Raw genomic sequence first — 14,972 nt, 5'->3', positions numbered from 1 at the left:
GTCATAAGACAAATAATGAAACGTGAGAAATGTTCAAATTGCTTTTAAATGGTTTTATATTTTTAAAATATCGCATATGCTTTTAATTGTAACCAATCCCAGAGTTAATTGTATTAATCACTCAAATAAGAATGTAAAAGACTCCATGGCTTTAATGGCCCTGCAAGGAGAAAGCAGCCGTGGATCTTATGCTGAGAGAAAGGTGGGATATTAAATAAATAAGTAAATAAGTAGCTTTTGTGTTGTTCCAAATGCTAAAACTACCCTAATTATGTAAAATAGTGTCTTCTTTTTTTCATTCCCAGATTGTGGTCATTTTTCTTTTTCTGGCCTTACTTGGCCTCAGCCTTTATGGAACCACCTGTGTGAGAGATGGACTGGATCTTACGGACATTGTGCCACGGGAAACACGGGAATATGACTTCATTGCAGCCCAATTCAAGTACTTCTCGTTCTACCACATGTACATAGTGACGCAAAAAGCAGATTATCCCAACATCCAGCACTTGCTTTATGAACTTCACAAAAGTTTCAGCAATGTAACATATGTGTTGTTGGAAGAAAACAACCAGCTTCCAAAAATGTGGTTGCACTACTTTAGAGACTGGCTGCAAGGTACAGAAAAAACCCTAAGCAATGCTTAAGATTTTCCACTAATGTACTTTCGTTTTACTAATTTCATTAGTAGTATTCTGTTTTCCTCCAGCAGAATCTCCTCATATTTTGTTTATTTTTATTCCTTTGCCTAGAATTGCACTGTTGGAAATAACGTATCTCTTTCCAGAGGTTGCACAAGGTACTTCTTTTTCGTCCACAACTCCCAGAGTGGCCTTGTTGGCTGGGGGGGGGTGTTTCAGAGAGCTTTAGCTCAAAAAGTAACTTGCCCAAGCTCTGCCTTTCAATTTGATTGGCATACACCTTCATTCCTTAAGGGTTAACTATCTGTTTGTTAAGTCTTTCCTATCCCAATAGTCCAAGGCATATTATAATGGATATGCATATGCCAACAATATGAACCTATTTTCCTAATCATTTAATATGTTTGATTGATGTCCCAATCATTGAAGATTCTTGAAGAGTTTATAGAAGGGGGAAAACCTTGACAGAAAGAAGTGTGTATTTTGTCTAAAATTGTTTTTGTGCCAAGTGCCCATATTTTGGTTGCTTGGGAGTGCTTATTGATATTATTATTACCACACACACACACAGTTCTTGGCCAAGTGTTGGAGGGACTGCATGTGCCAGGTTTGGCAGGCTTGTTTCATTCGCCACTTTTGTTCTGAACCCTGTTTGGCTTTCTGGGCCAGTTTTATTGCATCTCTACATGGGAGGCAACTTTAGAGCAAGCAGCCAGAGCCTGAGGCTGTGTCATTTAGGCCATGTTTTTCTCTTCCAACTCCTCTTATCTCTTTATAGCTGTAGCTAACCTATCAGATCTGTAATGATGGTTTTCATTACAGCCTCTCTGTGCAGCTGCGAGGTGGCTGTGAGGTGGGTCATGGATTCTCCCCCCCCCCCTTGCTCACCCCCTTTCCTCTCCTTCCTTTAGACATGTGGTTCGTTCATCTGTTCTCACACAGCCTCCTTGTGCTGGGCTGTGGCTTCCTGTTCTAAATGTGATCCAAATTTGTGCTGTGAGGTATTTTTGCCCACCCTCCCTGCCTCCTTGAAAGGGGTGGCAAAGAGGAAAATAACAGTTGAGAGTGAATAGGTGTTGGCTGTGATCTTTACACGTGCTGGCAGCAGATCCCACAACTTGTATTAGCTACACAAGTTGAACAGATGGAACAAATTGTCAAAATCGTGTTCACTCATGCTGTGCTCAAGAAGGAGCAGAGTTGCTGTTTGAAGTTTGAAAGTTGGAGTGTGAGTTTCCTTTTCCTCCGGCTTTGCGGTGGAATTTCTGGTCATGTTGTCATATAACCTATGGCTTCGGCACCTAGCGGTAGCTGAAACAACAGAGTGCTGGGTGTCTCTACCCCATTGTGCAATTCGTTTAAGGGCCACGAGTAAGGAAAGCTTTCTTTTTGGCAATGGTTTCCATGTCTCCCAGATTCTGTTATTACAGTCAAAAGGCATGATCCACCAGGATCACTTTTCCCACAGCTCTGTGGCCTGAATTCAATTGCTAGTTCCCAACTACAGCAGACTGAGTAAATAAACTGGCATTTGATAAGTCAGTACTTATGTTAATGCAGTGTATCTGTTCTAGTTGAGAACTAACAGTTGGATTTCGCCCTTTTAATTTCAGTGGTGTCCGTGAAAGTTAAATTGGTAGAAGCTGTAACTTCGTTGTAAATCAAATTGTTCATATAAATTGAACATAGGGATAAGCTGGAAATCTACTGCTTGATGCTGTTGAACCTGGATAACCTTTTTAAAAGATCATGGGGTGACTGCTGCAGAAATGCTCACTTGAGTTGGGATTTGGTGTGTTTGTGTTCCACAATGAACTGAAATATTGTGAGATTGCTCTTCATTACATCCACCCTGTTCCTTTTGTGTACTTTTTTTCAAACTGTTGCAATTGTAGCCCTAGGTTTATCATGACTGCACTATTGCAGAAAACTATGTTTTAAGTCAAAATACATATTTTATTTCTGTAGAACAGGGGGAGTACATTATTTTCTTCAAGGTTTTTTGTTTTGTTTTGTTTCTTTGCAAATCCTTGCACCTGAGCTGTTCTAGTGAATGATTTGTGGGGCTCAGAGCACTATTTCTTCCCATATGTGTCATTCTTGCCCTACTTTAAACCAGGTTTTAACCATGTGTCAGTTTACTTGACACGTCAGAATTCACAAAGCACACAGCCATTTTCTGCATTAGCGGATTCCTAATAATAATAATAATAATAATAATAATAATAATTTTATTTATGTTTTCCCACCTCTCCCAGTGGATCGAGGCAGGATTACAACCATAAAACCACATACAATACAATGGTATCTAAAATACATATTATAAACAATAATCAGTTAAAACTTGAGTCAACAATACTAATAAAAACATCAGTTACAATGTACTGTTTATGCTCAGAAGTGGGATTTCTTCCATTTCTTTACAGAAGGTAAAAAACGAGTTCAAATTTAGGAGTTACTTATATATTAAGGAAGAGGGTGTATAAGCATTTCTGTATGGACATACAACCATATGTCTTTCAGGTTACAACATGCATATGTGGTTCCTGTACTTCCCATATACACACGTCGGAATACAAGCCATGTGTTCAGCCACACACACACACAGTAGTGCTATGATGTCAGAATGTTTTCATGTGTGGTGGAGTTTAGCTAAGTGGGTGTGGGAGGACTGGGCCAGTTCTAAGGCAGCAGGAGGTCTGTCTGGAACTCCAGTCTGGCAGTCTTCCACAAACTAGCTGGAAGATGGGAAAGGCAGTCTATGTAAGTGCTGTAAGTCTGGGAGGCCCATGTATCTGAGGCCTGTGGCACTCACCCAAACATCTGCTTGGGAGGAAGGTGACAGTACTCCACCCAGGCTTTGCTTGTTCCAGGGGTGTTGGGAGGAGGGAGGAATGGGCAGAACAAGAGTCAAAAGAGCTCTGGGAAAGTGGTGGTGATGTTCCACATCACCTGTCAGCACTTACTTGGGGACTGAAAACTGCAAAGTCCTACATCCTCTTAATAGCTCTAAAAGGCAAATTTATCTGATTTTCTCTCTTTATTTAGAAGTTTGGTAAGTGACATGTTTTGGGGTTTGGTGTTGTTTTTTTAACTTGTACTCTTACCTTTCAACAGGACTTCAGGAGGCTTTTGACAGTGACTGGAAATCTGGAAAGATAACCCTCAGCAGTTACAAAAATGGATCTGAAGATGCTGTTCTGGCGTATAAACTTCTGGTTCAAACAATTTCAGGCGTCCGAGATAAACCCATTAATATTAGCCAGGTATTTAAAAATACTAATGTGATTCTGTTTAAGTAGAATGATACAAATAAGGAACACGTTTTAATACTAGATAGATAGATAGATAGATAGATAGATAGATAGATAGATAGAGAATTAATATGGAGGGGTGACACAACAGTTCTGAGGTGTACTCTTGCATGATAGAGTCCAGGCATCTTCTTGCTTCTCCCAGGTTTTCTAGACAGTAAATCAAAAGGGACAGCAGTATGATTAGTACTTGAAGAAAACTCTGGATGAATCCTTCTGTGCACCAAGAAGAGCATATCTGAAGACATATTCCATGATAGTGGTGGCAGTGAGCAATACTAATACCTCAGAATTATTATTTCCTATCCACAAGTTTGGATAAATTATAATCTACTATTGCTTGCTGTGGTAGATTTTTTTAGGCACTTGCATCTTTCTGTATGCTAAAATTTGTGGATGATGCATTAAACTGTACATATGGCCAGAATGTCTGGTGGCCAGAGTTACTAGGATAAGTTCTGCTGAGGATGTGGACAGAATTCTTGGAATTGTCTGGTTGTTGCTGATGCATTTGACCTGTATTTTTCCTGGCTGATTCTAATAATCTGTTTTAAGTTGATTTGGTTAGTAATGAGGGGAACAATGTCTTTCTTTGTGGAAGGGTGGGGGTACCGCCTTCCATCTTGAAGGAGGCAGTTGTCAAACCTCTGTTGAAGAAACCATGCTTGAATTCCCACAACCTGAATACTTACTGGCCAGTTTCTAACATGTCTTTCCCTGATAAATGGATAACAACAGCACAGTTCCAGAAACTGCTGGTTGAAGTAGATTATCTATGCCCTCATGAGGCTTGGTTGGGGAAAAGAAACTTTGATAATCACCAAAATAGAATAATCAGACAGCAGTAATGCAATCTGATCTCCCAGACTTTACCATTGCTTTTACTACCATGGTATCCTTCCTGGTTGTATGGCTGGGGCAAGCATTATAGACAGTGTGGTACGTTGGGAAGCTCCTCCACAAATGTGCAGGACTGCTGTTTTGCCTAAGCAGTTCTGTAAGGTTCAATTTTGTCTCATACGTTCATTGAAATGTATATGAAAACACTGTGTACGATTTACACGGTTGGTTGGAAGGTCATCACCTGATGACGCTTGATTCTGATTTTTCTTTTCAATGGAGCTAAATGAGGTTCTGAGGAAGTTCTGATGGAATGTTTGAAAGCAGTGAGGAACTGGGCGAGAGAACAGCTGAGACAAATATGGAAGGCCTGACTGATGCTGTACTTCCATTGTTGTAAATGGAGTCACAACCTCCCCTGGATTCCTAGATAGCAGTCATGGCCAGAAAGACTTTTCTCTAGTTTTAGCTGATTTTCCAACAAGAAAATTTCTTAGATGAGATTCCAGGTTGGAGCCCTGATACGTTCTTTGAAAACTGGTCAGAATACCAATGCAGAATGTGGCCACCTAGTTAGGCACAGAAAAAGTCAATGAGAGTATATTATTTGAGTGGAGAAAACAGTAGCAGTGACTCTTAATTTGTTTTTAGTACAGTCCTTAAAGTCCTGTCTATGCCAGGGTAAACAACCATAGTAACAGTGAAGATCAGTTAACCCTTGGTGCTCCCCAGCCCCAGCAATCAAGAATCCCAACCAGACATCACTTCTGGTTGTAACTTCTAGCTTCTGGTAAGGCCACTTTCTGAGTGTCTGAACAAGGGCCATTTTGCAGAGCATTGCAGGTATGAATAAGATAAACTGCCTCTCTAGGAGCATTTTGCATTCCACTTGGAGTGCAGTTTCTCCCCAAAATTAAATTGGAAGAGATGTAAGGACTTTCATGGGATCTTGGAGAAACCTGGAGAACCTTTAAAAAAAGCACCCAGAGGCCACATGCAGCCAGTGGTTAACACCTGCTTAAAGAAAACCCTTCTCTTACCAGTCTTTCCATACATTAAGATCCTTTGAATGGGTTAAATATAATTTTGATTGAATTTACACTACTTTTGTTTACCACTAATCTAATTTTATAAACATTTAATGTTGAAAGAATTTGTTTTGGCTCATCTCATGCACACATGCAGTGAGTAGGTCCCAGTGCAAACTCAATGCTGCCCAATGGTCAGACCACTGAAGGGCTTTACCTCCTTTCCTGTCAGTGTTAACTAGGGTTGTTATTACATGTTGTTGTGGGCTGTTATTCACACAGAACTAATTACCTAGCCTAAATGACAATTTACAGATGACACCATGGTTTCACTGAGGAGTCAAGAAGTGTTTATATGGTCAGTAGACCAGATCAAATGCTAGCAAGTACACAAATATATTACTATTGCTTCTTTACACTTTACAGATTCTGCATGGGCTTTTCTAAAAACATACTGTAAATGCCTTTTTAAGGCTTAGATACTGGCAAGAGGAGCTTTAAATGAAAATATGCTGATATTTTTGGTCCCATTCTTTTGTCTCTAGATCTGCCCACCACTAAAATGTAGAGCCTAATAATATTTTGTAAAACTGATCTCAGCCCTGTGAGTGAAAGGCATTCTGCCTCATTGAATTTGATTTTAAAGGGGCCATTAAATGAATTATTTGTAAAGGAAAAGTCAGTGAGAGTCACTGTAACGTAGTAGTTGAAGCATCAGAATAGGACTCTGCAAGACCAGGGTTTGAATCCCCGCTTCGCCATGGAAACATAATAGTTGAGCTTAAGTACATAATACTCTCTCAGCCTCAGAGGAAGGCTATTGCAAGAATCTCCTGGATAAATGTTGCATGGTGGGATCTCCATAAATCTGTGTTGGCTTGAAGGCACATTACAACAACAGCAAAGAAAAACGTATAATTATTACTTTCATTTTGAATGGTAGATCAGTTTATTTAAAGTGAAGTAGGAAAAAGCAATACAATGATCTTATTAGTAGCTGTTAGTTGTCCTTTCACCTTTTTGTGGGGGCTGCTGTATACAAATGCTTGCTTTTAGAGCAAGGGCAGAGAACATGTGACCCTCCATATGTTGTTAGAATGCAGCTCCCATCATCTCTCACCATTGGCTATGCTGGTTAGTTCTGATGGCAACTGCAGTCCAACAACATCTGGAATGCCAAGTGTTATTCATTTAGCATTCTGATTCAGAATACTTTGAACAAAGTAATATTGGGTCTTGACTCTTTTTATACAATATGCAATACAGTTGTCCAGCCTTATCTGCAGTTTCATTTTCCAAGGTTTCAGTTACTTGCAGTCAGCCATTGTCCAAAAATATTATGTAGCCCCTCCCCCCCTTCACAGTTTTGCTTTCCATAGTTTCAGTTGCCTGCGGTCACAGTCTGAAAATATTACTGGTATAGGATTTGGTATTATCCATGGTTTCAGGCATCTGCTCGGGGTCTTAGAACATATCCGCCATGGATGCAGGGGGGAAGAAAGTAATGTATTCTGTCAAATACATTGGCCTTGTCAAAGAATCCAGTATTAAGAAAATGTATACAGATGAGAGAAAACCATAATTGGTTACCCAGTTGATTTTTTTTTATTTCAAGCAAACATTGAGTATATTGTGTAGAAAATCTGACTAGCCTATGGCTCCAGATACATTTTGCTCTGACTAGGAGGAATAAAATCATGCTGTTGCACCCACAGGCTCATGAGCTGTGCTCTACAGTTCCAAAGACAATTGGAAGACTTGCCGTTGTTGCATATCCTGTGGATTAATTGATTCCAGATCCCTAGATTCCAGTTTTAGGAAAAAAAGAAAGACTGCTGTCACTGTTGTTTTTCATACTTCAAAAAATGAGAGTTGGGTTTGAAATGAAAAGAAATCAGAAATCTTTGTTTGCTATTTTTTCTGGGCATCTTCTCTATGTTGCCCCCCAAAAGTTTTTTTGGCAAGGCTGCTTTTGTCCCAGAATCCTAGCATTTCTTATTCATATTCTCCAAATTCATTTGCCCATGTGGCCTCCACAAGAGTGCACTCATCTGGTTTTTGATGCTGGGCATTTTCTGAATGCATAGGTCATAGGAGGCAAGTGTTAGCAAAATTTATACAGATGTTGTTTTATTTTTATAGCTCTCCTCCATTTACTGGGTGGCATTTCCTTCAGTGTTAACAACAGAGGTTAACTGCACACAGACGTCCATCGGACTCTTGCCAGATTCTTTCTTTTCTTTTCTCTCCTCCTCCCCCCAAAACCCACCTTTGGATATGTTTCTCCAACTTTGTTGTTTTCCCCTCTGGACTGCAAACATTCTTTAAAAAAAGAATTCATGTTTAATTGGCTCCATCTTCATCTGAAACCTTGTGCTGATTGAATATTTCTAACAAATTGTTTGCAAAGCATTTTATACTATAGAAAACACTTTGAAAAGTTTGGATATATAAAAATGCTGCTGCCGCTCTACCCCCACCCCCCACCCCTCAATTGTCAGCACTAGGCTGTTTGTGGCATTCCTGCTAAGTATAACGTTTCTCACAAAAGCAATGATTCTGTTTTATGTACTGTGTTGTAAGGTATGCATTCCAGGTTTTCTGTGTTAAATATTTGAACAAGAGGCCTAGAAGTCAGGGGCCATACTGAAATGCTCCTTTCCATTTTGCAGTTGTCTAAACAGCGCCTGGTGGATGCAAATGGAATCATTAACCCAAAGGCTTTCTACATCTACCTGACAGCATGGGTTAGCAATGACCCCGTGGCTTATGCGGCCTCTCAAGCCAACATCCGGCCTCACCGTCCAGAATGGGTCCATGACAAAGCCGACTATATGCCAGTAACCAGTAAGGAACATTTCACTTTAATGTCTTATGGTTTATATAAGTACCTCAACCCACCTCTCAAAGCACAGCCGCTCTCCTGTCGTTTGACACTGTACAGGACTTAGACCGTAAACAGAACAATATATTGTGTTCCTTTATAAAAACTCAGGAGACAGATATGGTGGTGTAATGTAGTAGAAGAATGCCATCCCTCTGTAGTCATTCATCATTTTGAAAAATGAAGTTTTTAATAGTTTATCTCAGCGGTCTATGGCTTGCATTAGGCATTTCATTTTAATGTGCAACACTCTTTTATGTGTAAGGGAAACCCTCAGTTCACATGATATGCTGCCCTTGCAAATGCAGGGTGTTTATCATCGGGAATTATGTCTTGTTTATTCTAAATCTGTCAGCCCAGCAAGCAAAGAGTTTCTGGCAAATTAGGCCATTTTCTTACACCTGCATCATGCCTGAATTGTTTAGGTGAGAAAGAGATCTGTATACAAGAGTATCATCTTTCCTTACAATCCTTGCTCAAGTTACCCATATACATTCTGAAGGGCAATACCAATTTGATTTTATTTGCTTTTACACTGAATTTGCTGGGTAGACTGCTAGTTGGTTATTAGGTGGCAGGAATGGGGGAAGAAAAGAGGTTGCATTTTTAGAAATACAACAAGAGAACAAGCAAATTGTACATAGCTATATTTGAATCCTAAAGTTCTTGGGCAGTTGGTCAAGTCTTGTCTTAATGAAAATTCATAATAAGGCAAATCATGTTAAGAAAGTCAGCTGAGTGACCCTGCAGGCTGTGGAACACACAGCAGCAACAAGAGCAGCAGTAAGGGATAGATAGTCTAAATTCCCTTAGTTGCAGTGTAAAATACAGTCAAGTATAGGTGCTTGAGGCCTTTTCCCTATCTCAGGAGATTTCAAATTTCAAATGCACATGTGGATCTATTGTTACTGTTCATTTCATTTTTATTTTGGTAGTGCCTTCAGATGATGTGTGTGAGCTATGGCTGTGCTTATGCTTTGTCCACAGCACTACATGGGACTGTGCAGACTGGAATGTGTGCTGTGCACAGTTACATTATGACCACACACACACACACACAAACACCACAAAACAGTGCAATAAAAGATAGTGAAAATCCAAATCAATATACCCCCATATATTACAATATATTTAATTAATTTGGATGACCCCTAAGATTTATTGCTGAATAAGTGAAGTCATTTTCCACATGAGGCAAAGGAGAAAATGGTGACCCTTACCTGATTCCTCCTAAAAGAAGTCAAAGAAATGAGCAATTTAATCTTAGACCAACACTGGACAGCATCTGGCACTGCACCTGGGGACACCATGGCTCTGTCCTCCAACTCCATACGGCCATGCCTTGTCTCCTTGGTATCTGTTGCCTGAGATAGCCATCTCACTCTGTAGGACCGGCCCTATTGTGGCTGTTCACAAAACTTTATGTCAAAATAAAACTGTTAGTCTTCAAAGCAATGCAAGGCTCACCATTTTAGCTCCAGCGGACTAACACAGCATAGTGCATGGAGGATCTGGCATATCCTTTCTATATTTATTTATTTGATTTCTATCCTGCCTTTCTCCCAAAATGTGATTTAATGTAACGTACAATAACTTAAAATGATAAAACTAAAACATTAATTACAAAAGTTTAAAAAATAATTAAATAATACTAATGTTAAAGCATGAGTTAAAAATGACATAGTTAAAACCATTTTAAAAAGTAAAAAAAATTAAAGAATTAAAATAGCACACCACCCTATGTATGTAAAATTCACCCACCAAAAGCCTGCCTAAATAAAAATGTCTTCAGCTGCCAGTGAAAAGAGAGCTGCGAGGGGGGCCAGCCTGACTTCCTATGGAAGGGAGTTCCCAAGTCTGCGAGCAGCCATGGGGAAGGCTCACTCCCAAGTCCTCAACAAGGACTCAGAGGTGGTGGGACTGAGAGAAAGCCCTCCTCTGTTCTTAAAAATCCAGGTGGCTTGTATCCTGGGAGAAGAAAGGCACTCCATCAGCAAGACTGGGATTTTAGAAATGCTAATATTTCCCATGACAGTTGTGGGGGGGGGGGGGGGGGCTTCTTCATAACTTCTCAATGTATAGCATAATGCTACAATAGTGAGAAGGCTTGCCTATACTCAATCTAACACTACATGAAAATGCCAAGGACTCGTTATGCTGTGTTTTGTTGGTAAACCTGAATTGCATTTTTGATGCAAATTAATACACTTCAGTGTTCTCACACCAAAAGTTAAATTGTTGGTTTTTATCTCTGTTTCACTGTCTCTTCAAATACATATTTCCCACAATACAGTTAACGAATTATAATAATTATTTTCTCCCCAGTCCCAGAAGCAGAGCCTATTGAATATGCTCAGTTTCCTTTCTACCTCAACGGACTGCGTGATACTTCTGACTTTGTGGAAGCTATTGAGAAAGTGAGAGCAATATGCAATAACTACACCAGCCTTGGAGTTCCCAGTTACCCAAATGGATATCCATTCCTCTTTTGGGAACAGTACATTGGCCTTCGTCATTGGCTTCTCTTGTCCATTAGCGTGGTTCTGGCCTGCACGTTTCTGGTGTGTGCCCTCTTCCTTCTGAACCCCTGGACAGCTGGAATCATTGTAAGTCTCTGTTGAAGTCAAATTCCTTTCAGCATAGCTCTTGCTACAGTCGGAAAGGTTTTGTTTATGTCTGGGCTACTGATGGAGTATGTGTATTGCATCATTCATGATATATTTATTCAACTTGAGGGGGTAGGGTTCATGGTAAAGGTATAAGCTGCAATAACCTTAATCTTTTGGAATAGTCTGTCAGCTGAAAAATAAAAATAAAACCACCTAAACTTTTGCCCTCATTTTGATATGTAAAAGAATGATAAAGAAAAAAATCTTAAATGTCTTCTTTAGTTACAGCCGAGTAATCTCTATGATATGATTTCAAGCTCTCTGTAAATAATTGTTTATTGTGTTCTGAAAACTGTCCTGCCACTTTCCCACAGCTTGGAGAAGTCACTTTTCTTAAACAAACAAACAAACAAACAAAACCTTACATCTCCTGTAATCCCCCAAACAGCATGGCCACTGCTCATACTGGCTGGGGGATTCTGGGAGCTATAGTCTGAAGAAGAAGAAACAAAGAACTTATAACTTTGCCAAGCTCTCTTTTCTTAGTTGGGGAAATAGGGCACATGCCTATCATTTAAGTGGCTTGTAAACCATAGGTCAGTCTTATGCAACTTTTTAAAATAACCAGATCTCAAGGTTTTCAAAGAACCTGTGTGAACAGTTCTCCAATTCCCCAAGTCTGGTCCACCTTGACACTTCTCTGGGACTGGCCCATGGAAATACAAGTTTTATGGACTCACAAAGCTTAACAAAATACCAGAGTCCCACCATTTGACTGCTTCAGTAGGCATCCCTGGCAGGTATGACTTTGTGTTATAATAATACTGTATATACACAACTATAAGTCAACCTCATGTATAAATCAAGGCCAATTTGGGGAGCTAAAATTGTGGGTTTTGATATGACCCATAGATAAGTTGGGGCTAAAAGTTATATACCCCTAACTTAGAATCATAGAATCGTAGAGTTGGAAGATACCACAAGGGCCATCCAGTCCAACCTCCTGCTATGCAAGAACTCTCAATCAAAACATCCCCGACAGATGGCCATCAAGCCTGTTTAAAGATCTGCAGGGAAGGAGACTCCACTACACTCCCAGGAAGTGTGTTCCACTGTCAAACAGCCCTTATTGTCAGGAAGTTCCTCCTAATGTTGAGGTGGAATCTCTTTTCCTGTAGTTTGTATCCATTGTTCCGTGTCCTGTTCTCTGGAGCAGCAGAAAACAAGCTTGCTCCCTCCTCAATGTGATATCCCTTCAAGTATTTAAACAGGACTATCATACTACCTCTTAATCTTCTCTTCTCCAGGCTAAACCTCCCCAGCTCCCTAAGTCGTTCCTCATAGGGCATAGTTTCCAGACCCTTAACCATTTTAGTCGCCCTCCTTTGGACATGCTCCAGTTTCTCACCATCCTTTTTAAATTGTGGTGCCCAGAACTGGACACAGTATTCCAGGTGGGGCCTGACCAAATCAGAATAGAGTGGCACTATTACTTCCCTTGATCTAGACACTATACATCTATTGATGCAGCCTAAAATTGCATTGGCCTTTTTAGATGTCACATCTATGGGTCATATCAAAATCCACAATTTTAGCTCCCAAACTTGGCCTTGACTTATACATGAGGTTGACTTATAGTTGAGTATATATGGTATTATCATAAGACAAAGTCATGCCTGCCAGAGATGCCTACTGAAGTAGTCAAATGGTGGAGTTATGGGTCTAAAGAGTGAAGCAAAGGAAAACAATGCCAAAGAACTTAAAAAATCCTAGCAGACATAACTGTCTGTGCTCATCTTAAAGGTTGGACAGATGAAAAAGTAGAGAGGCATCATTGATTCCAGGACAGATTACAATCTTGCCTTTCACCAGGGGATGGTTCCTTTTTTAAAAAAAATAAGAATTAAGGTACAGTACTTACATTGACCTGTGAATAAGTCGATTAAGCTTTTAGAGGTCATTTTTTAGACTAAAACATCTAGACTTATACATGAGTATATATATATCCAGCAGTATCTCCTTATAAGTTTATCCTGTGAAAAGTTGCCAGTCAGCACACAGGGTTAGTAGTGATGGGGGCAAAGTTCAGCTCAGGGTTGCAGTGTATAGGAGAAATAAAATGATAAACATAATTTGTATAGACTAGACATTTATATGTTCTGGACATCTTTCAGTATGTAAGCATTCTTTTCAAATGGAATGTTGCTGTTATTACATCTAAACATTATGAACTTCTCCATAGTTTATAAAATGTAGAGGTAAAAAGCAATTACCAGTTTAGGGTCCTATAGACTTGTACAGCAGGTATGTTAAAAGGTAAATGTTTAGTCTAGAATAGCTTTCAAAAGACATGTGCTGTGTATATTATCATTCATGAGTCATTAGCTTATAAAATAATTTATTGTAGTGCCTACAGGGGGTGGACTTTGTTTACAGAAAGTGAATCTATCTTTTTAACAGGAGTCTTAGGCCTTATTCTTTTTGCACATTTCTCTATTCGGATACCTATTTTGTTATTCCTATTAAAACAAAATAGATTAAAGGATGAAAAATTAAAAAGCATCCCCTTAACTTTTACTGTTTGCTTTGTTTAAGCTGATCCCACCAAGTTCTTCAAAGCCAAGAGGCCCTTTTGTAATTTGATACCTTTTAGCTGATTGCAGTATTCTCTGTTTCCTATGTATTAATTACTGAGGAGTCATCTTCACTTAACTCTACAATTGGGTCAAAAATGCAAGGAAGAGGGGAGTCCAAGTCTTGTATTATTACTTGGAGAAGCTACTATACACAGACTGTGCAAGTGGAGGTGGAATGTTAGAAAGAAATAGACAATAGGCAACATGATTTTGCACAGTACTTCCAAATTCAAAGAAAAATGGAAAAAAATTGGTTATGATTTGGCATCAGAGGAAATGATTAAACTGAAGTTTTCAAAGCATGTAGACACTTAATCAAATAAAGTGAGATTTAAAAAAAACATATTTGCTTTCCTTCTCTCTCTTTCTCCCTCTCTCTTTGTCTTTCCTTTAATTTGCTAACCACTGTTTGAATCATTCTAAGGTTGTGGTGCTGGCTCTGATGACAGTGGAACTTTTTGGCATGATGGGTCTTATTGGAATAAAGCTGAGTGCAGTGCCTGTTGTCATCTTGATTGCGTCTGTTGGAATTGGAGTGGAGTTTACTGTTCACATTGCCTTGGTAAGCAGAGTTGAGTGTGTGTGTTATAAATACAAATGTTTAAAAAATCAGTCACTTGTTGTGTCAAATTGGTATAATTCTCTTCAAACTGTATAACCTCTGAATATAGACAGTCTCATCTCTGATTCTTCTTGTGTTCAAAATCATTTTGCACTTGGATGGCTAGCATTTCTATGTATTGCTGATTTTCAGAACTGAAGAAGCATTCAGCAAGGATAGGAAACATTCAATCATGTAATGTGCTTTACCTTTGATTCTAAAGTGAGGTTAATTCACATTGCTTTATCGAACATGTATATCTGAGTGCACAACAAAAGCATGCACATACATGCACTATGTTAACTTTGGGGCAACTGCAGTTTTGCAAATTAGTCCATAAAACCTACTATACAATGTATGTTTAATTCTCTGCCTGTCAGGGTGTGTGTGTGTTACCTTTTATTATGGTAGATTTGGTCACT

General features: G+C 39.3%; 1 protein-coding gene across 1 annotated transcript in view; it reads left to right on the top strand.

Annotated features, from left to right (window-relative positions):
- Positions 1–14,972, top strand: part of PTCH1 (patched 1) — a 116,292-nt gene that overhangs the window by 76,446 nt on the left and 24,874 nt on the right. Inside the window, exons 15-19 of the mRNA XM_089490909.1 lie at positions 306–615; positions 3,756–3,904; positions 8,493–8,667; positions 11,030–11,310; positions 14,374–14,511. Of these exons, the coding sequence (XP_089347035.1) occupies positions 306–615; positions 3,756–3,904; positions 8,493–8,667; positions 11,030–11,310; positions 14,374–14,511 (1,053 nt within the window). The remainder of the gene's footprint in view (positions 1–305; positions 616–3,755; positions 3,905–8,492; positions 8,668–11,029; positions 11,311–14,373; positions 14,512–14,972) is intronic.

The sequence above is a fragment of the Sceloporus occidentalis genome, unplaced genomic scaffold, assembly GCF_023333645.1.
Source record: "Sceloporus occidentalis isolate IW3139 unplaced genomic scaffold, rSceOcc1.0.p SCAF_1, whole genome shotgun sequence".
NCBI classification, from domain to species: Eukaryota; Metazoa; Chordata; class Lepidosauria; order Squamata; family Phrynosomatidae; genus Sceloporus; species Sceloporus occidentalis.
Note: the sequence above shows the minus strand (reverse complement) of the source record. Positions and strands in the feature narration are given on the sequence as shown.